Source organism: Bos javanicus, chromosome 18 (assembly GCF_032452875.1).
Source record: "Bos javanicus breed banteng chromosome 18, ARS-OSU_banteng_1.0, whole genome shotgun sequence".
Lineage (NCBI taxonomy): Eukaryota > Metazoa > Chordata > Mammalia > Artiodactyla > Bovidae > Bos > Bos javanicus.
In genome coordinates this window covers 56,846,862-56,868,549 of record NC_083885.1, presented here as the reverse complement: position 1 = coordinate 56,868,549, position 21,688 = coordinate 56,846,862, and the positions used below count along the sequence as shown (strand labels likewise).

The 21,688-nt window shown below is 51.1% G+C and overlaps 2 protein-coding genes across 6 annotated transcripts in view; one reads left to right on the top strand and one right to left on the bottom strand.

Moving 5' to 3' along the window:
* The window catches only part of SHANK1 (SH3 and multiple ankyrin repeat domains 1), a 51,322-nt gene extending 47,736 nt beyond the window's left edge, over window positions 1-3,586 (top strand). For 3 of the 4 annotated variants that reach the window (XM_061386105.1, XM_061386107.1, XM_061386106.1), the window contains one exon: window positions 274-3,586. In XM_061386105.1, coding sequence (XP_061242089.1) covers window positions 274-991 — 718 coding nt within the window. In that variant the 3' untranslated portion in view covers window positions 992-3,586. The remainder of the gene's footprint in view (window positions 1-273) is intronic. The other variant, XR_009730575.1, reaches the window with a different exon arrangement.
* On the bottom strand, window positions 3,535-15,546 carry C18H19orf81 (chromosome 18 C19orf81 homolog). 2 transcript variants are annotated; one of them, XM_061386166.1, is made up of 6 exons: window positions 15,442-15,546; window positions 14,702-14,769; window positions 6,535-6,607; window positions 6,311-6,431; window positions 5,070-5,209; window positions 3,535-3,898 (listed from the first exon to the last, which is right to left on the bottom strand). In XM_061386166.1, exons 1-6 carry the CDS (start codon window positions 15,450-15,452, stop codon window positions 3,703-3,705), a joined length of 609 nt encoding a protein of 202 aa, XP_061242150.1. In that variant the 5' UTR covers window positions 15,453-15,546; the 3' UTR covers window positions 3,535-3,702. The 2 variants fall into 2 exon arrangements, with proteins under 2 accessions (XP_061242150.1, XP_061242149.1); XM_061386165.1 differs by having other exon boundaries at window positions 14,702-15,545.
* Window positions 15,547-21,688: the final 6,142 nt, after the last annotated feature.

Below are 21,688 nucleotides of genomic sequence, written 5' to 3'. Positions count from 1 at the left end.
GCGATTATTATTATTATCATTTAATGTCTCTTTTTCTTTCATCTCTCTCGACTGTCGCCCTCCCTGTCCTCTTACTTTTCTCTCCCTTCATTTTCTGTCCTGACATCCATCTTACCCCCTCGCTCGCCCCTTCCATCTCTTCCCATCTCTCTACCCACCGCCCTGTCTCTCTTCCTCTCTCCCTATATCTTGACCTCTGCCTCTTTCTTGCCCCGCCCTTGCCCCCCACCCCCCACCCTTCTCTTCCACCCCCGCCCCCGTATCACATTCCAGACTCTCCGAAGACTCCCAGTCCTCGCTCCTCTCCAAACCCGTGAGCAGCCTGTTTCAGAACTGGTCCAAACCACCTCTGCCGCCACTCCCCACGGGAACCGCGGTGTCCCCTTCAGCCGCTGCAGCCCCGGGGGCCACCTCCCCATCGGCTTCCTCCTCCTCCACGTCCGCCCGCCACCTCCAGGGCGTGGAGTTCGAGATGCGCCCACCTTTGCTCCGCCGGGCCCCCAGCCCCTCATTGCTGCCCGCCTCGGAGCACAAGGTCAGCCCTGCGCCCCGGCCCTCGTCCCTACCCATCCTGCCTTCCGGACCCCTCTACCCGGGCCTCTTTGACATCCGAGGCTCCCCCACCGGAGGGGCAGGGGGCTCGGCCGACCCCTTTGCCCCCGTCTTTGTACCGCCGCACCCCGGGATATCCGGGGGTCTTGGCGGGGCCTTGTCAGGGGCCTCCCGCTCCCTCTCACCAACCCGCCTGCTTTCCCTGCCCCCGGACAAGCCGTTCGGCGCTAAACCTCTGGGCTTCTGGACCAAGTTCGATGTGGCTGACTGGCTAGAGTGGCTGGGCTTGGCCGAACACCGGGCCCGGTTCCTGGACCATGAGATCGATGGCTCCCACCTTCCCGCCTTGACCAAGGAGGACTACGTCGATTTGGGGGTGACCAGGGTGGGACACCGCATGAACATCGACCGGGCTCTCAAGTTTTTCCTGGAGAGGTGATGGCTGGCCTGGACGGACCAGCCCGTCCACAGAACCCTTGAGCCTACTGGCCTCTTGACCTCTGTCCGTCCCCCCCCCCCCCAACCTAACCGTCCTTCTCTCCCCGGGCCAGGGACTCTGCTAGAACTTCGCCCCGACCCTTGTCTCCCAAGGCCGGAGGTCACCAGGTGGCCTGATCCCGGCCAGACATTTGCACCTCACAGGAGGGGGCAGCTGACACAAGACTGTGTGTGTGTGTGAAGGGGTGGGGGGAGCGGAGGGGCGCTGGAGGAAATCACAGACGGGGGAATGGAGAAGGAGGGAAGGGTCGATTTTGGGGAGCGGGGGACAGACAGAGCCATAGAGGGTCAGCCCTGAGCCTGACCGGTTGGGGGTCGTACCCCAGGCCGCAGAGGAAGGGGACGCCCTCAGATTCCACCATCTGCCGCCCCTCTAACCACCCTTCCCTCCATCTCCAGGCCCCTGGCTCTCCCCACCCTCCCTTCTCCCCAGCACACACAGCAGCCCCCGCCCCCCCAGGCTCTTGCACGCTCCTTTGCACGCCTGCTCACCTCTCTCCCCTTCCTGGGCTACAATTTTGCACAAATGCGCCCTCTGGCTGTCTTGCGCGCTCCGCCTTGGCTTCCTCCGCCTGCCTTTGCTTCCGCCTCACGCTCCGCTTCCCTGGCACACCACGGCGTCTGTCTCCCCACGCTCCACAGCCCCTTGGTCTCAGACTCTTCCCACGGGCGCCCTCCCCTCCCCCACCCCTTTCTCCTGAAGAATCTCTGGGCCCTTGCTGCAGACACACTTGGGACACCCTTTCCCTCGCCCTCTCTCAGACCGTGCGCCTCCCCCTAGACTCGCGCCTCCGTTCTCCTGAAGCACCCTCTCCTCTTAATCCTGCACCCCCACATTCTCACTCTACCCATCCCTCCGTCTCACAGTGACACTCCCACGCCACCTCCTTGCCCCTCCCCCCTCCCCCACTGTTGCTTGTACCCTCGCCTCCCAGGAACCGTATCTTCTCCTCTGCCAGGCTTCCCCACTCCCTCGCCCCGTCGTTTTCCCAGATCCTTGTCCATCTCCACTGTCAACTCTTTGATGAAGCTTCTTGCACGCCCGCTCTTGCACACGCATCCTCCCCAGCACTTTCCCTGCTCTCTTGAAGCCGTCTTTTCGTCCTTAACTAGGCTCTTGCACCCCGCAGCCCTGCCTTGCACGCTCATGCTTGAATTTCTGGTTGTTCTTGGGTAACTTTTTCCATCTCTCTTGGAGAACTCTGCAGCCTCTTTCCTTTTGCACACTCATTCCACACGCTCTTGGGACTGTATTATTGTTTCTTTTCCTGGCAGTTTTTTTTCCCTGCCCCCAAAGATCAGCTCTTATGATCATTTGCACTCTGCCTATTCTCTTCGCTCTGTACACTTTTTCTGGCAAGAGAAGATCCTGTGCACTCTCAGTTCTTGCCCACTTTGCTTCCTCGCTTCCTCCTCTCCCTGCCCCAGCCTTTGCCCTCTCAGCTCCTCCCTCCTCCGACTTCCGGTCCATCCATTTTGCACGACGACACCACCTCCCCCCATCTCCTGAACTTTCCGTCTCTCCCAGAAACTCCTCCCTCCAGCATGGCTGTTCCTCCCTGCACGCTTCCCTGTCCCTCTATTCCTAGGGCTTGGAAATTCTAAGCCACCCCCTTCCCCTGGAAAGCCCCCTCCCCTACTGTGGGCAAAAAGGGGAGGGCATCGCCCCTGATCCCCACCATGTTCAGCTGCCAAAGAAGGGAGCTCCCCCTCCTTCCCCCAAGCCCATTCCCCCTCTGCTGCCCCCTACCCCCGAGGGGGGGGCGCTCCGTCCTTGGGGGGAGGGTGCTTGCAACCCTCCCCCCTTACCACGTCAGGGATCTGCGGGGAACCTTGTGGGAGGGTCGTGGGAGGGGGGAGGGGTGGCGAGGAGGGGGGCGGAGGTCGCGCTGGGCCCCTACCCGCCCCCTCCCCCTTGTCGGATGCCCCCCGTCCGCAGGGGGCCTGCGCGGCGCTCGTCTATCAAGGGCTTGTTCATTCTGGATGGGTGCCGCGGGGTTGGGGAGGGTGTGGGGGGTGGGGAGGGGGGTAGGAGAGGTTGGGCTGGGGAGGGGGAAGGTACTGGATGGGGGCAGCGCGGGGTGGAGAGAAGCGACAAAGCAAAAAGAGGAACAATAACAAAATACAAAAAAAAAAAACAAAAAACCTAGAACACACAAAAAAAAATCCAGAAAAAAAAAAAAACCTGAAATAAAGCCCGAGAATTGTCTTCCAAGGGGGGGTAGGAGGAGGAAGAGGAGGGGGGCTGATGAGGACGTCTGGTTCTCGCTGGGACAGGGATCGCACGCGTTCAAATCCACGGCGCCCGGGTCTTCCCTCTCACGAGCCTCGGAATTCACCCCTCAAGGGATTGCGACCCAGGCGTCCATTCGCAGGGACTAGGGGAAGACAAGGGAGGCGGAATTATATCATGGGGGTTCGTCCCTACCCCCCATCACCACCCTCCCCCTGACTCCCCACCAAGATTTTGCAGAGAGAAATGGCTTTTGTACCAGGTCATTCTTTATAATTAAACTCACAGTATCCACCCCCTCGAGCCGACCCCGCCTCCTTCCTGGGGAGGCAACTCCCCTTTTCCTCTGAGGTTCCCGGTGGTTATCCCGAGCCAGAGGGGCGGTGCGCAAGCGCAGCCGGGGCCCGCCCCCCTAAATGTCAGTCTTCCTCGGTCGGCTCCGCCCCCAGAGCCTCGAGCATGCGCCGTCGGACCAGGGAACGGCGCAGGTGCAGGCGGTAATCGCTCAGGAGCAGTTCGTCGTGGCGCACGAGAGGATGCAGGTTCCCACGGAGTCGAAGCCCCGAGCGCAGCAGGCGCGAGCGAGTCTGGAAGTCCGTGACCATGATGAGCCACCTGCGAGGGGAAAAGGCCAGAGGGAGAGGAGCGGGGCGGAGACGGAGGGGGAATCGCTAGCGGCCCCAGCCCCGCCCCTGGTTGCTGGAGAGTCCTTGCCTGATCCCTGAGTTCGTTTACCGACTCGTCCCTCAACCTGTCGCTGCGTCCCTAAACTCGCCAGGCCTGCACTCTCGTCGGGGTCAATCTGTTCTTCGACCCTCAGGGGGGTCAGTCTAGGCTCTGTCTTCCCTGAGCCTGGTTCTGTCGAGGCTCCATATTTCTAAACCGCCACTGCACTGGCTGCCTCGCCCCTTCAGTGCTGCTCTCAGGCCTGGTCCCACCCGCCACCAGACAGTCTAGACCCACGGGATCACTCTGACCCCGCCCTGCAAGGTGCTCAGGCTCATAGCTGCTGTCTCGTGTTCCGACCCCACTCCTCGGTCTTGAGCATCCCCGTCACCACCTGGGTCACTGAAAGTCTGGCTCCTCTCTCCAGATCCCGCCTTCTTTTCCGATCTCACCTGGCCCTGCTCCCCCACCGCACCCACTCTCGGCTTCGCCCCTTCTAGGCTCCCGTGTGGGTGCATACAAAGTCGTTTCAGTCGTGACCGACTCTGCTCCCTTATGGACCGTAGCCCATCACGTTCCTCTAGCCCGCCAGGCTCCTCTGTCCATGAGATTCTCCAGGCAAGAATACTGGAGTGCGTTGCCATGCCCTCCTTCAAAGGACCTTCCCCACCCAGGGATGGAACCCGTGTCTCTTACTTCTGCATTTGCAGGCGGGTTCTTTACCGCTAGCGCCGCCTTTCAGCCAGGTAGGGGTCCTTCTAGCTACCACAACCTTCTCTGGGCGCTCCAGGCCCCGCCCCCTCACTATCAGTCCCCTCCCTGCCCCGCCCCTTGATGCGCTTCCTGTTGGCCCGCACCTCCTGGCCACGCCCACCCAAGGTCTCCGCCCCGCCCCGCCTCTCTCAGCCCTCACTCCCGGCCCCGCCCTCTCACTAACTGTCCCTTCCCCACCCCGCCCCTCACTGCGCTTCCTATTGGCCCACACCTTCCGTTAGCTCCCGGCCACGCCCACCCAAAGTCCCCGCCCCGCCTCTCTCCGCCCTCACTCCTGGCTCCGCCCCCTCATCGTGTTCACGGCGGGCCTATCACTCCAGGCCCTTCACCCGCGCCAAGGACTCACCGGTCCCGGCGTCCAGCAGTCCCACAGATGACGTTCATGTTCTCAAAGCGGATGCTGCTCACGCGCCCACTCTCCATGGCCCCGGGGAACTCGGCTTCCAGGGCCTCCAGCACCTCCACGTGGGTAAGGTCCTCTTCAGGCTGGGGATGTCGGGGACACCCGAGTTAAGTTCAGGTGCAAAAGTCCCCACCCTAGACCCCACCTGCAGAACCTGCCAGAGCGAGGAGGAAAGGAATTTTTCAGGTAGAAAAGCATCTGCTGCCATTCTAGGTCATTCTCAGAAAAACAAAATCAATCCTCACCAAGCCGATTTGCCAAAAGTCAATGAACAGTCGGCTAAATGATTCACCAGTTGGCCAACTTTGCCTATCTATTGAAAACTTTTCCAGCAACCTGCGTTGGATGGTGAGGTTTTGGCAGCCCTTGAAGATTTCCGCAAGGATTTAAGCTGTACATTTTTCCTTTTATAGTCACATTAGCATTTTAAGGACTGTTACTTTGTCAATAAATAGGGATCGTAGGGGAGGGTTTGACATCTTGTCAATCTATTTAACATTCAGAAAACACATTGATCACTAACGTTTCAGTCTCAGATTACCGTGTGGAGGGTGATACCATATGTCATATATAAAATTGCCAAGAAGCTACAATGAAATCAAGAAATTGGTCACCTCCAGGAAAGCAAGCCTTGGGTGTATATGTTGAGTGGCAGAGGTGGGGATGGGGTTGTTTCATGTTCAAAGACACAAAGAAGAGAAGCAATGGAGTGTGGATTGGCCTTGTCAACAAGAACGGTGATCCCTACGTCAGGGTAAAGTGACACAGATCAGCTGAGGGAACACTCGAAGGCTTGTGCCTGGCAAGCCTCATTTAATTCTCAAATTAAAGGGTGACACCTTAATAGCTACCTCTGCTGAAGCAGGAATGGCCACAGAAACCATACACGGCGTAACCACTTCGCTGAATCTGTCAAACACCTAAGCTTTTTTAAAATGAATTTCTGCACTATCTGTCCATTTTACAGATTTTCCTAGTAGACGGGTTAGCAGGATTCCCCCTGTCCTCTGTCTCCCTTCTCTCCGCCTCTCTCAACGATGGCCCCTTTGACAAATTCACAATTTATTTTCAGCCACTTATCCTGGTGCCAGGCCCTCAGCTGCTAAGCTGCAGAGCTTGGATTCAAGTCCTGTCCACCGCCCCAGCAGGGATCTGGGGTAACGGGCTTGGGGAGGGCCACTCACCGAGGTCTCCATGCACAGACAAAGCGGCTGAGCGGCAGGCGGCATGGGAAACTTCCGGATGCACGGGAGCTCTCGGTCCAGCGCCTCGTATTCTGCAATAACCTGACGCAGATACTGTTTCCTGGGAAAACAGCCAGCGGACAGGGACCTCCCAAGGTCAGAGGTCGATGCCCTCGCGCTTAGAGAAGCTGAGGTCAGAAATCACGGGGCCAAGGACCACTCACGAGGATTTGACAGATCTGCCCAGGCTCCGTGCCTGCATCTCCTCTGGGGTCTCTCGGTCCACAAGGAGCGCTCCTGGGGATGGAAAACCCAAGTACATCGGTTGCCCTGAGCACTCCTCACACCTTATTCTGCTTAAATGGCATCACCGAGTGACTGGCCATGCCACTCCCAGGATAGCTCCTCTGCCAGTTATTTGGCTGTTGTGTCTCAGCCCGATTCCACCTGCCCCACCCAGCTGTGGGATACCCCAGAGCTGGGACTCGCTACTAACCCCATTTCCCTTCTGACTTTTGGGGTCCCCTTAGACTCTGCCTAAAGGGGGCGCAAGAGGGAGACTGCAAGGCAGGAGGAAAAGGAAGGGACCTGCCCCTTTCTGCTTCCTGTTCCAGTCATCCCAGCCTGGCTCCTTCACCACAGCAGTATTTGAATCCGGTCTGTGGTTTCTCCAACACCCTCAGAACTGCCCTCCTGATTGGAGCTTGATAACAGCTCTCAAATCTGAGCTCTTCTCCACAACCCCTTTGTCAGCTAATTGGTCTCTCTTATGGCCAACTGCTGGTTGTCCCACATAATCCATTTCCTCTTCCTCTTTGCGACCCTATGGACTATAGCCCGCCAGGCTCCTCTGCCCACGGAATTCTCCAGGCAAGAATACTGGAGTGGGTTGCCAGGCTTTCCGCCAGGGGATCTTCGCAACCAAGGGATCAAACCCACGTCTCGCGTCTCCTGCATTGGCAGCCAGGTTCTTTACCACTAGTGCCACCTGGGAAGCCCCAAGTCTTCTCTAGCAACATTTTACTCAGTCATTGATGTGTTACCATCTCCTCTATTCCAATTCAGTAGACTGTGTGGTGTACTGGTAAGTGTTTTCTCTCTCTCTCTCAGCGGGCACCAGTTTTCATGGTGTGGGTACTCCCACCCTGACTAATGTTATGGCACCCATGGTTTTAACAGGGCTTCCCTTGTGGCTCAACTGGTAAAGAATCTTCCTGCAATGCGGGAGACATGGGTTCGATCCCTGGGTTGGGAAGATCCCCTGGAGAAGGGAAAGGCTACCTACTCCAGTATTCTGGCCTAGAGAATTTCATGGACTATAAAGTCCCTGGGATCACAAAGAGTCAGATATCGCTGAGCTACTTTCACTCATTCACTCGTGGTTTTAACAACCAGCTTGCAAACTTCCCCACTCAGATCTCGTGAGCTGGGACAGGCTGTCTCCAGCACACAGCTGGGTCCCAGCTCTACTCCTGGCGGTCTTTAGCGTCAGGCTGTCAAGACGGCTCAGCTTGTACCACAGTAAGCCCCCCTCTCTGGTCCTGGTCTTCCCACCTCCCATCTGTTTTAGCAGGGCAACTGGGGTGATCTTTTCCTCTCAGAGGCTCACAAATTTCCAGAGGCTTTCTCTTGCCTTCAGGATAAAGTCCTTCCCTGCTATGGGGACTCATTCCTCAATGTGTGGTCTGGGTGGGCCTCTCAGGGTCCCCTCCAGACCTACGGGATGAGAATCTGCATTTTAAACAGATCCCCTTTGAGAACCACCTGCCCTGCATCACGTATGGTCCCTCTGCTGAGCTCTCTGCATTTCTGTCTGGCTATCCTGGCCTCCCTTCCATCCTTCCAATGTAGTAATCTCCTCAAGTCCATGCATGTAACAATAACTACATGTTTACAGTCCCTTTTGCAAAGCCAAACACCTTTTAAAGTTCTTTCCATTGAATCTTCACAACAACTTCTGAGGTAGTGTAGTTTAACACTAAACTAGAAATGATGTATCAGTTCAGTTCAGTTCAGTCGCTCAGTCGTGTCCAACTCTTTGCGACCCCATGGAGTGCAGCACGCCAGGCTTCCCTGTCCATCATCAACTCCCAGAGCTTGCTCAAACTCATGTTCATAGAGTCAGTAAAGATGCCATCTAAGCATCTCATCCTGTCGTCCCCTTCTCCTGCCTTCAATCATTCCCAGGATCAGGGTCTTTTCAAATGAGTCAGTTCTTCACATCAGGATGTATAATGAACCCAAATGTTGCAATACCTAGCTTCAATCAATATCAATATTTTGCCAATCTTGTTTCATCTAGGCATTTCCCCACCACACAGAGAAGCACAGAGAAGTTAAGTGACTTTCCCAAGGTCACACAGCCCAAGCGATAGAATCATGATAAAAATTGAGCCATCTGGATCCAGAACATGTTCTCAATCCCCCAGTCTGCTGCCTCTCATCCCACTATTGTCTACACAACAGCTTCCTAACTTCTCAACCTCTCTGTCTCTCTCCTTCATTCATCCCATCAGAATAGCATTTTTTGCTACTGTTTCTTGGTTTGTTTTATAATTATTTATTTTGAGCTGTGCTGGCTCTTCATTGCTACATGGGTTTTTCTCTAGTTGCAGAGGGCATGGGCTACTTCCTAGTTGTGGTGCGCAGGCTTCTCACTGCAGTGGCTTTTCTTGTTGTGGATCATGGGCTCTAGCATGCAGGCTTCAATAGTTGCAGCACACAACCTCAGTAGTTGTGGCCCACAGGCTTAGTTGTCCCAGGGCATGTGGGATCTTCCCATGGGATCTCCCATGGGGAGCGAACCCATGACTCCTGCATTGGCAGATGGATTCTTTACCATTGAGCCACTAGGGAAGCTTCAGAATACCATTTTGAAATGTAGATCTGACCACATCACCACCTCCACTTTCCTCAAAACCCTCCCAGGACTTCTCATTGTCTTTGGGATAAATTAAGACCAAGACCACATAGGACCAGACCCTGCTGATGTCTCAAGCCTGATCAGACACCATCGACCTCCTCACTTGCTGCATTCCAGAAACATCACCTTTCTGGGACTTGAACTCTCCATGCCCCACTCCTGCCACAGGACCTTAACACATGCTGTAAATCCACGTGGTGCTCTCTTCCCCCTCACTTAGCTCATCACATCTCCTTGAGCATGTGAAGAGTTCCTGTCTCGAATGCATAACACCATGTATTGGCTGTCATCACAGCTGCATTTTTACATTTATTTCTATGAGTCTCTAATTATAATGTGAACAACATGAGGTCAGGGGCTTGTCTTCTGCTCTTGGCATCTAGCAAACCAGGCACCTTTATTGGATAAAGACTGAAGGGATATAATCATCAAATGCAATATATTGTCTTTGTTTGGATCTTAATTAAAACAAACCAACTGTAAAAAATGAGAGTTTTTAATAATTCAGTTCAGTCACTCAGTCGTTGCAACCCCATGAATCGAAGCATGCCAGGCCTCCCTGTCCATCACCAACTCCCAGAGTTCACTCAAACTCACGTCCATCGAGTCAGTGATGCCATCCAGCCATCTCATCCTCTGTCGTCCCCTTCTCCTCTTGCCCCCAATCCCTCCCAGCATCAGAGTTTTTTCCAATGAGTCAACTCTTCGCATGAGGTAGCCAAAGTACTGGAGTTTCAGCTTTAGCATCATTCCTTCCAAAGAAATCCCAAGGCTGATCTCCTTCAGAATGGACTGGTTAGATCTCCTTGCAGTCCAAGGGACTCTCAAGAGTCTTCTCCAACACCACAGTTCAAAAGCATCAATTCTTTGGTGCTCAGCTTTCTTCACAGTCCAACTCTCATATCCATACATGACCACTGGAAAAACCATAGCCTTGACTAGACGCACCTTTGTTGGCAAAGTAATATCTCTGCTTTTCAATATGCTATCAAAGTTGGTCATAACTTTTCTTCCAAGGAGTAAGCGTCTTTTAATTTCATGGCTGCAGTCACCATCTGCAGTGATTTTGGAGCCCCAAAAATAAAATCTGACACTGTTTCCGCTGTTTCCCCATCTATTTCCCATAAAGTGATGGGACCAGATGCCATGATCTTCACTTTCTGAATGTGGAGTTTTAAGCCAACGTTTTCACTCTCCTCTTTCACCTTCATCAAGAGGCTTTTTAGTTTCTCTTCACTTTCTGCCATAAGGGTGGTGTCATCTGCATATCTGAGGTTATTGATATTTCTCCCAGTAATCTTGATTCCAGCTTGTGCTTCTTCCAGCCCAGTGTTTCTCATGATGTACTCTGCATATAAGTTAAATAAGCAGGGTGACAATATACAGCCTTGACGTACTCCTTTTCCTATTTGGAACGAGTCTGTTGTTCCATATCCAGTTCTAACTGTTGCTTCCTGATCTGACCTTTAATAATTAGGGAAATTCAAATATATACTAGATGAGATGATATTCAAGAAAAATTTATGAATTTTTGCTGGTTGTAATTAATGGCATGGTAGGTCTGTTTTCTAAAACTTGTTTTAAAACAAATTTGTCCTATTGAATGTCCCCCCAAAAAAGTGTGTGTGTGGGTGCCTAGGTGCAACAAGATTAGCAAAATATTGATAGTTATTGAAGTTAGGTATTGGAATGTGTGGATTTACTAAACATTTTCTCTATTTTTGTGAATGTTTGAATTTTTCCATAGTAGAGAAAAATCTTTTAAATTCGTATCACGGATAGAAATAAAATTATATGCCCTGGAAAAGTGTGTGAAATGACTTGGAAAATGACTCTAGCAACATCAAAGTGATATGTTTAAAATGTGAATAAAACTGTTTCTTATGAAATGTGGCATTAGAAGTAAAGATTCCTAAATTACAACCATGATTTTAATGTATTTGTTTCAATGTATATGCATAACTTAATAAAGGTATACATTTATAAATGAGTACTTATTGAATAATTGAGTAAACATAATACATTCAAACATCAACAGACACCCCCAAGGCCTCCTGTGTGCTCTGAAGGATGATGCAGACAAAGAGATTAATGAAACCTCCACCCTGCCCTCCAAGAGCTTTTGGTCTGGTGGGGAAAGCAGTCACTGTAAAGTGCAGTACTTGCTACAGTGGAGGTGTCAAAGGTGGACAGTCTGGGCACAATCAAGGAAGGCTCCTTGGAGGAGGTGATGTCTACCATGAGACTTAAGGGATACAAGAGGAGTTTGCCAAATAAAGAAATGGCAGAGACCCTCCTCATTAAAAAAAAAAAAAAAGAAGAAGAAGAAGAAAGAAAGAAATTGCAAAGAAAGGGATATTTTATGCAGAGGCATCACAGGGTGTGTGGGTGGAGGACTAAGGTCTTTAAGCAAAAGAGAATATTCCCAGAATTCTCTTCAGGCCCAAAGCTAAGGAGTACTTATTGCAATTGTAGGTTATTCATTATTTGTGAGATAACATGTGTCATGTCTGCCTTCCTTGCATGAGAACAGGCTGGATCATTTCATTCACTACTACAGGCAAACCACTTGGGACCCACAGGCTTTCTAATGGCCTAAGCCAAAATTTGCAACCTGACAAGCTAAAAATGTTACTGGCTCCAAAATACCACAAAGAAAATAGAAAAACTGAAATGAACAAATATTGATCTACAAAATGGGCCAACTGGTCAACTCAATGCCACTCAAATTTTTCTGGAGCTATACATAAAGTTTTGATGCTTTTGAACTGTTGGAGTTCTGTTGGTGTTGGAGAAGATTCTTGAGAGTCCATTGAACTGCAAGGAGATCCAACCAATCAGTCCTAAAGGAAATTAGTCCTGAATTATTCATTGGAAGGACTGATGCTGAAGCTGAAGCTCCTTTAGCCACTTGATGCAAATAACTGACTCTTTGGAAAAGACCCTTATACTGGGAAAGATTGAAGGCAGGAGGAGAAGGTGATGATAGAGGATGGGATGGTTGGATGGCATTACCAACTGACTAAACATGAATTTGAGCAAACTCTAGGCTATCATGAAGGTCGGGGAAGCCTGGTGTGCTGCAGTCCATGGGGTGGCAAAGAGTCGGACATGACTGAAGCAAACTAGCACAGCAGGGAGAAAACGCTTGAGAGTCCCTTGGACTGCAAAGAGATCAAACCAAGTCAATCCTAAAGGAAACCATCCCTGAATATTCATTGGAAGGACTGATGCTGAAGCTGATACTCCAATACTTTGGCCACCTGATGCAAAGAACTAACTCCTTGGAAAGGCCCTGATGCTAGGAAAGATTGAAGGCAGGGGCAGAAGGGGATGACAGAGGATGAGATGGTTGAATGTCATCACCAACTCGATGAACATGAGTTTGCGAAAGCTCTGGGTGTTGCTGATGGACAGGGAAGCCTGGCATGCTGCAGTCCATGGGGTCACAAAGAATCAGACATGACTGAGTGACTGAACTGAATTGATACATAAAGTATACTTATCAGGTGGGTGCCTCAGTCTAGGTTAGAGATGATGTGGGGTGGGGGTGTCTCCAAACAAAAGGGGTTTTCAAAGGCACTAACAGAGACTGGAGGACAGAGAAACTGTCCATTCTGCCACTAGAGCATTTACTGTGCCTAGCCTAGCACCTGGCACAGAGTAGGTGCTTACAGCCAGCACCCAGAAGGGAGACCCTGTCAATGATTTCCATCCTTATCCCTCACTTGAGGAGTGTCCATTCCCCACCCATGGGAGAGATGGGGAGGGAACCAGGTGAGGCTCACCAATCCCCAGGATCCTCAGAAATATCTCATCCAGTGTAAACCAATGCCTTCGACCCCTACTGCTCATCATAATTACCTGGCAAGCAGTTAAAAACTATAGATGCTAGGGCCCCATTCCTAGAGATCCTGGTTAATTGGAATCTGAAGTAGGATTAGATATAAATTCTTTAAAAACTTTCTCCCACCTGATGCATAGACCCAATGACTAAAATAATTATAATAATTTCATTCTTTTTGCCAGGCATTGAGACAAGACTGAGTGGGTGCTTAGTGCCGGCCAATGAGATGTGAGGAGAGATTATTTGGAATTCTTAAGATTAAAACCTTTGGAAGTGATGCCTGGAACTTTGGCAGCCATTTGGTGACCATGAGGTATGCAAGCTAGTGTGCAAAAGAAATATATCCCAGACTAAAAAGCAGGGAAACAGAAATCAGCTTCTCAATAACATTCACTGAGCTGCTGATCCACCCAAACACAAACCCTGCTCCATCTATAGGCTTCTTTTACAGTGAGATAATGTCTTTCCTATTCTTTATACTGGGCTTTCCACATCGCTCAGTGGTAAAGAATCTGCCTGCCAAGCAGGAGACGTGGGCTTGATCCCTGGGCTGGGAAGATCCCCTGGAGAAGGAAATGGGAACCCACTTCAGTATCCTTGCCTGGGAAATCCCACGGATAGAGGAGGCTGGTGAGCTACAGTTCATGGGGTCGCAAAGAGCCAGGCACAACTTAGCAACTGAACAACAAGAATTCTTTATACTGCCTTAAGTCCAATTCTGTATTACCTGCTAGCCAAATGAATTGTCACTAAGATATTACTTTAGAAATGTTCAATGAGAAAATGAATGAATGAATGAGCTGTGCTAAAGTAGAGCGGAAATAGGCAGCCCTGGAAGATGAGCCTGACAGCTGGCGCAGGCTACATAGGGCCTCAAACACTGGATTGAGGGGCTGGTGCCGTATCCTGGGAGTGATGGGGAACATGGAAGAGCTGCGAGTAAGGGAGAAAAAGGGTTAGTGTTGGGTGTCAGAAAGTTTTCTCTGGAGCTACATAGGGGATGGGCGGGAGGGAAGAAACTGGAGGCCATGGGGAGGGAAGAAACTGGAGGCCAGGGGGAGGGAAGAAACTGGAGGCCAGGGAGTTAGGTGGAGAAAGGGTCCATTGGAAGAGGACAAGCCCTGACCTGGGTATGTGGGTATGGGACAGAGAGAATGAGAACGAAGACAGGGTTAGGGACTGATGGCAGTGGGAGGGAACGGGAGTCGGCGGAACAATGCCTGGGGTCTGGATTGGGTTGGTGGTAGGGGGGAAGCAGGGAGAAGGAGTAGCTTCAGGAGAAGATGCTAAGTCTGGTGGTGGAGACAAAAAGTGTGTGAGGGACCAGGGCAGGGAGTCTCTAGGGGCTCATGGCCTCCAGAAGACTTGTTAAGGCCCCAGAGACTCATGGGAAATGTAGTTCCGGGTCCAGACCATTGGCCAGGGATCTGCAAAGGCTCACGGGAAATGGCGGTTTGCGGTCTTAAAGGGTACTGCCTAGTGGGCACAAGATGTTAGGGGTAGCTCTCTCTTTGGAAGGCCAGTAACTCACTCGCGGCCACGCCGCAAGGCAGGCTGTGACACAATGCTCGGATGAAGGCCCTCCACCCCCACGCTTGCGTACAAACGCACAGAGAGTTACCTGCGTCCCTGTGCATGCCGGGGTTGCCCATGGCGGAGGAGCACAGGGGCTCCACCTCCTGTTGCATCCTGGGAAGGCGGGTGAGGGTTGTCTCAGGAGGACGGGGAGAAGCGCTCTGACTGGGCCACCCGCCCCAGCTCTGTCTCCCCGCTGCTTCCTCCCTCTTGTTCTTGAAGCCCCGGGGGAAAAATGTGGACGGCTGCGTCCACATAGGCATCTGGTTTCCTTTCATCTCTGGGACCCGCTGTGTGTCCCAGTTCCTTCTTTCCCAGCTTCCTTTTTCTTCCTCAACGTCTCCCGGTCTCCTCGAGCCTCTTTCCGCACTCCTGTCACTCGCACTGTCTTCCTCATCTGCTCCCCACGTCTCTGTCCCCCTCCCTTCCTCCCTCTTTCCCCATTTCTTTATCCTGACTTCTCCCTGTCGCTCTCCCCATCTCTCCTCTACTCTTTCCCTCGTTTTCTCTGCCCTCTTTCTCCCCACATCTCTCCCCTTCCCTTGTTCCATCTCCCCAGTCTCCTCCATCAGTTTCCCCAACATCGCCCCATCCCCCCATCCCTCTCTGTCTTCATTGTTTTCTGGCTCTCTCTAACCCTATCACCCCTTCTCTGTCTCCCTACCTCTCTCCCCATCTCTCCCAGTCTCCCTTTTCCCTCTTTCCCCATCTCTCTGCTCTCATAGCTGCCTCTGTCGGGCCCCTTGTCCTCCCCTCCTCTGTCATCCCTTTTCTGTTCCCACTTGCCCTCCGCTCATCCCTGTTTCACGCAGGAACTGCTTAGATACAGGCGAGATTCAAACAGAAACTTGGTTCTATATAGGGGAGGGAAAGGTGAGCAGGGGGCCTGGTTGCCATGGTACCTCCAGTGGATGGGGGAGGGGCTGGGAGTGAAGGAGTTTAGCCACAGAGGTGCCCACAGGGCATCTCCTCTTTGTGTCTGCCGAGCTCTCAGCAGGGGAGAGAAGCCCAGACTTTTCCCCTTCTTTTGTCTTTCTCAGTCTGTCTCTGCTTCTCTCCACTTCAACTGGTCGTTGCCTTAACTGTCGGTTATTCCTGCTTGATAAGCATTGGTTCTCTGCTTTTTAGCAGTAGCACCTCGATTTTCTGAGTCACTAATATTTGTGGTGTTGGAGAAGACTCTTGAGAGTCACTTGGGCTGCAAGGAGATCAAACCAGCCAATCCTAAAGGAAATCAGTCCTGAATATTCGTTGGGAGGACTGATGCTGAAGCTGAAACTCCAATACTTTGGCCACCTGATTCGAAGGACTGACTCATTTGAAAAGACCCTGATGCTGGGAAAGATTGAAGGCAGGAGTGTTGAAGCCACACGTTCCAGGAAACAAACTCATGCAGAAAGACGATGCAGATAGTGAAGTGCAGTTTATTACACCGGCGGGCCCAAGGCAGTCTCTTAGCCAAGGACCCCAACCAGTTTTTGTGAAAACCTTATATACCCTAAGTGTAAGTGCCCAAACCCACCTCCCCAAATTCCCTGAAACTAGTCTGAACAAAGGAAGAGAAAGATACAATCAAAGTTAACCCGTGATTCATATGCCTTAAGCCTAGGTAGTTAACAGTGGACAATTATCAATAGGCCTGTGGTCATACCCCAATAAGCATAATAGAATTTATGATTCTATTTGGTTACACAGATAATTAGGGTATTCTTTTAGGCAATGGAGAGTCTAGGTATGAGCCCTGGGGTTCTTCCATCCAGGAGGTCTGGTTTTCCAGTTGGTATGTCGTTTCCATAGATACTGGGCATATAGCTCAAAGTCCACAGTCCGACCCAAGATGGAGTCCTGCTTTCAAGATAGAGCCTGTTCTGTCTGTTTCCTCCTACAAGAGGAGAGGGGGACGACAGAGGATGAGATGCTTTGATGTCATCACCAACTCTATGGATATGAGTTTGAGTAAGCTCCAGGAGTTGGTGATGGACGGGGAAGCCTGGCATGCTGCAGTCCATGGAGGCGCAAAGAGTTGGACACAACTGAGGGACTGATGCCTGGAGAATCCTAAGGACGGGGGAGCCTGGTGGGCTGCCATCTATGGGGTCGCACAGAGTCGGACACGACTGAAGTGATTTAGCAGCAGCAGCAGCAGCAGCAGCAGCAGAGCGACTGAACTAAACTGAGCCTGAAAAGCAATCTAGGATAGTCAACCTTGGACTTTTGCTAGATCCATTATACAACAGGGTCTTTCTTTTTCCAGTGAGGTTAAGAGGCTGGCTGAAGCCTAGGTTTGAGCTGCTGGGGACCACCACATTGCCATATGGGGAGAGAGCCTGCCTGAATGCAAAGACAACAGGAGGAAAGCAGAAACCAAAGATACAAACAGTCAGATTCCTGGTGATGTTTGAGGCACCTAGATCTAGCTGTGCCTGAAGCCATCACTCACTCAATTAATTCCGTGTTATTGCTTAGGTTATTTGAGTTTCTGTTATTGGTAATTACAACAGTCCAGACTTCAGTGGACTCATTTCCAGACCCAGTTCCTTTGCAGCCCAGACTCCCTCTCAGCATCCTTATGTCTTTTTGTCTCCCATCAGACTGTCCTTTACTTCCAGTTGCCAAGTTCATCCCTATAGGAGAGGACACATTTTTCATTCTAATGGCCACAGGCACACCCAGCCTGCACAGCCCATCAGTCTCCAAACTCTATCCCTTCTGCTTCCTGATTCTGCTCTTTCTTCTCTTCATTCCCACAGCCCAATAACCACTCTGGTTTCAAGGTCCTTTCCTGCCTGGACCCTCTCCCTGCAGACTCCTTCTTGCCCTCACATCCTCCAGTCTCTTCCCCACAAGGTTTCTAGAGGGGTCTTTTGGCACTCAGAGCTGTCCCTTCCCCTGTACTCAGCCCTCCCATGGCTCCTCAGCACCTTGGACAACGTTTCAGTCAGGCGTTTGACAGATACATGATCTCTGGTCCCAGCTTCCTCTCTCACCTTGTACCTTCAAAACACTCTTCAGCCACCTTTTACTAATTACTTTATTTCATTAATCCCTCACCTCTATCTCCACTCTCTACATGCTGCCTTTTCCTGGTGCCCAAATGCCCTCATCCTTTCAAAAGAAGCTCAAGTGCCCCCTCCTCCAGGAAGCTTTCTCTGACTCCTCCTGTCAGTTGTGTTTTCTGTCTCCTCTCTGTGCACATTCTTTATCTGCTTCCCCACCGCCACCCACCCACCCCAGGCCTCTGAACACGGTGCACTCTGCCTGTCTTGCTCAGGGATTTGGGTCTTTTTATGCCTTCCACTCCAAACCATCCTTGACTCCTCTCTGGTTCTCCTGCATCAGGAAAGTGTGGAACGTGACTGTTGAATGAATGAATGAGTGACGATTCCCCTCTATTACTGTGACCTGCACTCAGCAACCCCCAAGCTCACGGACCTCTCCCTGTTGGTCCACATGACGTAACAGAATGAAGAAGTGAGTATGGACTCTGGAGTCAAACAGACTAGCATCAAATGCCATGTCCAGGCTGTGCAACCTTGGGCAAATGTCTTCTCCTCTTAGAGCCTTTGTTTCCTCCTCTCTTGCTAATAATGCTGCCTTGACGGGCTAAGCAAGATACAGCAAAGCCCCCACATGTGAGCCAGACACAAAAGAGACACTCAGTTGAAGCTTGCTCCCTTTTCCAGTTCTTATCTCAGCCTCAGGCTTTAGCTGCCTCTTCTGGGGCTCTCTCTTTCTTCTCTCTTTGGATGTCTCTCTCTGCATCTCTGGGTGTCTGTCTGTCTCTTCTTCCCTCTGACATCTGGGTCTCTTAAATTCCCATCTCTCCATGTCTTCATTTTTCTCTGTGATTTGTTCTTCTTTTCTCCCTAGCTGTCTGTCTCTGGAACCCTGCCTCATCCATCTCTCTGTGTGCCTGAATTTGAATTGCTCTGTCACGTGTCTCTGACTTTCTTTGTCTGCCTCCCATTCTCTGGGTCTCTGTACCTTTCTGTGTCTCTCTGTCTCTGTCTTTGTGTCTCTCTCTGTCTCCATTGCTTTATTTGCCATCTCTCTGTTTCTATCTCTCTACCTCCTTCCCTGTGTTTCTGCCTTAGCCCCACCTGTCTGCCACTGGCACTCACCCCACCTCTCTAGGTTCATCTCTGTCCCACTCCCTGGCCTGGCGTGCAGCCTGGGACACAAATCCCTGAATCAGCATTTTCTTTCTATTCCAGAAATTATGTCAGCGCTGCAGCAGGGGTGGGGCTGGTTGTAGCTCTGGTTAGAGGGTTTGCCTTCCTGGACCCTTGTCCACACAGGCCCTGGCCAGCACAGTCTACCTCCGTTCTCATTGCTGGTTCTCCCATGGGAGCACCAGGAGAAATGGTGAGCCTGTGTTTACATACACTGTGCATGTCTCTGGGCGTGTGTGTCTGCATTTGTCTGCAGGCACTTTATGTGTGGGTCTGTAGGTACTTTGCAAACTCATCCGTTCACTCATGCGTGCATCTATCCATCCACCCATGTAATGATCCACTCATTCACCCACTCAGCTATCCATCTGTTCATCCAACCATCCATTCATCCATCCATCCATCCACCCATCCATCCACCTATTCACTGATCCATCCATTCACCCATCCAACTCATAAATACATACATGCGAGTGTGTGGGCTCAGTTGTGTCTGACTCTTTGTGACCCCATGAACTGTAGCCTGCCAGGCTCCTCTGTCCATGGAATTTTCTAGGCAAGAATACTGGAGTACTGCATTGCCATTTCCTACTCCAGGGGATATACCTTACCCAGGGATCGAACCCGCGTCTCTAGTGCCTCCTGCACTGCCAAGTGGATCCTTAATCACTATGCCACCTGGAAAGTCCATATACATACATACACTTCTCTGTTTATCCATCCACTCGTTCATTCATTCAGCCAGCCAGTATTTATTGAGTGCCTACTGCGTGCGAGGCACTGTGTCAGGCAGCAAGGACAGAGCAGTAAACAAAAGGGCTCCCCCCGTGGAGCTTATGTGCTCATCAGCCCTCCTCCCTGTGCCAAGCTTCCTCCTCCCAGGCTTTGCACAGACTGAGTCCTCTCCCCGGAGGAGTCCTCTCCCCTCCCTCATCTTCACCCGGTTTATGCCAACTCAAATATCACTTGCTCAGAGAAGTCTTCTGTGACCTCCTTCTCAGACACAGCACCCTGGACTTTCCTTCATTAACGTTGATCCTCAGATGGAGTTATTTAATGACCATCTGTCTCCACCACTAGACCATGAGCCTTTCCAAGGCTGGGCTTCTCATCTTCTTTGTTCCCAGTCAAATCCTTAGTGCCTAGAACAGTGCCTGGCGCTCAGTAGATGCTCGGTATCTGCCAAATAGCTGCGTGGACTGAATTGAATGGATGTCTCTCTCTGTCTCCTGTTTCCCTGTCCAGTGCTCTGCACTCTTCTACACCCCCAGTGGTGATAACAGGCAAGGTTCTCAAACTTCCTAGATGCAAACAATGTAGTGGCTGTAAGCAGGGAGTCTAGAGTCAGACCACGTGGCTTTGAATCAACTCTGACACCTCCCAGCTGTGTGACCTTGGGCAGCGCACTTTCCCTCTCTGAGCCTCAATTTCCACACTTGTAAAATGACATTAAACAGTCCATGAGCAGGGATTTCCTCCTGGTGATCCAGGGGTAAAGAATTCGCCCTGCTAGTGGGTTGGATCCCTGGTTCTCGAATGAGGATCCCACGTGCTGCAGAGCTACAGTGCCCACATATCACAGCTAGCACATATCACATGCACTGCATTGAAAGATCCCGTGTGCCAAAATAGATAAATAAATAAACCAAGAAAAAAAAGACTCCATGAGCCAATGCATGTAATTACTAATTACGACAACAGTAAACATTAACCATTTTCTCCGAATCGCTGGTGAATTTAATCCTCAAAATAACCTAATGAGGTGGAATCTGGATTTAAAAAAAGATCGCCCTCCCAATAAGAAAAAGGAAAAAAAAAAAAAAAAGATTACCCTTACTTATAGATGGGGAAATGGAGGCACCAAGAATGGAAGTCATTCACCCAAGGCCACAAATGATGGGAGAGCAGGGCTGGGGTTTGAACCCATGCTCCCCACTCCCAAAGTCACACATAGTCAATGCACTGCAGCTGTTCCTTGATGCCTGACGGCCTCTTTGGGAACACATCATGGGGTCTGGCAAGCCCACCTGCGTACACAACTCTGATTGTGTGCATTACTGCATGCTGCTGTGTGTCTCTCCCTGCCTGTGGACCCCGGGTGGAGGTCTGGCTGTAAGAGTGGTATTTGGGGCACTTGTACCTCCATGCACATGTCTGCAGATGCACCTCCTCCCATGCAAGCTTTCTTGGGTGCAAATGTAGGTCCGTCTGGGAGAAAGCAAGGAGCACTGAGGATAGAATTTGGAGTGAACTCCAAAGGCAATTCTGGGGGATTCAGCAGTATGATTTGTTTTTGTTCAGCTGCTCAATCATGTCCGACTCTTTGCGACCCCATGGACTGCAGCATGCGAGGCTTCCCTGTCCTTCACCATGTCCCAAAGTTTGCTCAAACTCATGAATCGGTGATGCCATCCAACCATCTCATCCTCTGTTGCCCCCTTCTCCTCCTGCCCTCAATCTTTCCCAGCATCAGGGTCTTTTCCAATGAGTCGGCTCTTCTCATCAGGTGGCCAGAGTATTGCAGCTTCAGTGTTAGTCCTTCCAGTAACTATTCAGGGTTGATTTCTTTTAGGATTGACTGGTTGGATCTCCTTGCTGTCCAAGGGACTCTCAAGAGGCTTCTCCAGCACCACAGTTCGAAAGCACCAATTCTTGGGCTCTCAACCTTCATTATGGTCCAGCTCTCACATCTGTACATGACTACTGGAAAAACTTTGGCTAGACGGACCTTTGTTGGCAAAGTGATATCTCTGCTTTTTAATACACTGTCTAGGTTTGTCATAGATTTTCTTCCAAGGAGCAAGCATCTTTTAATCAGCAGTATGATGGTAGCTGCAAAATGTATACATAGGCAGCAACTG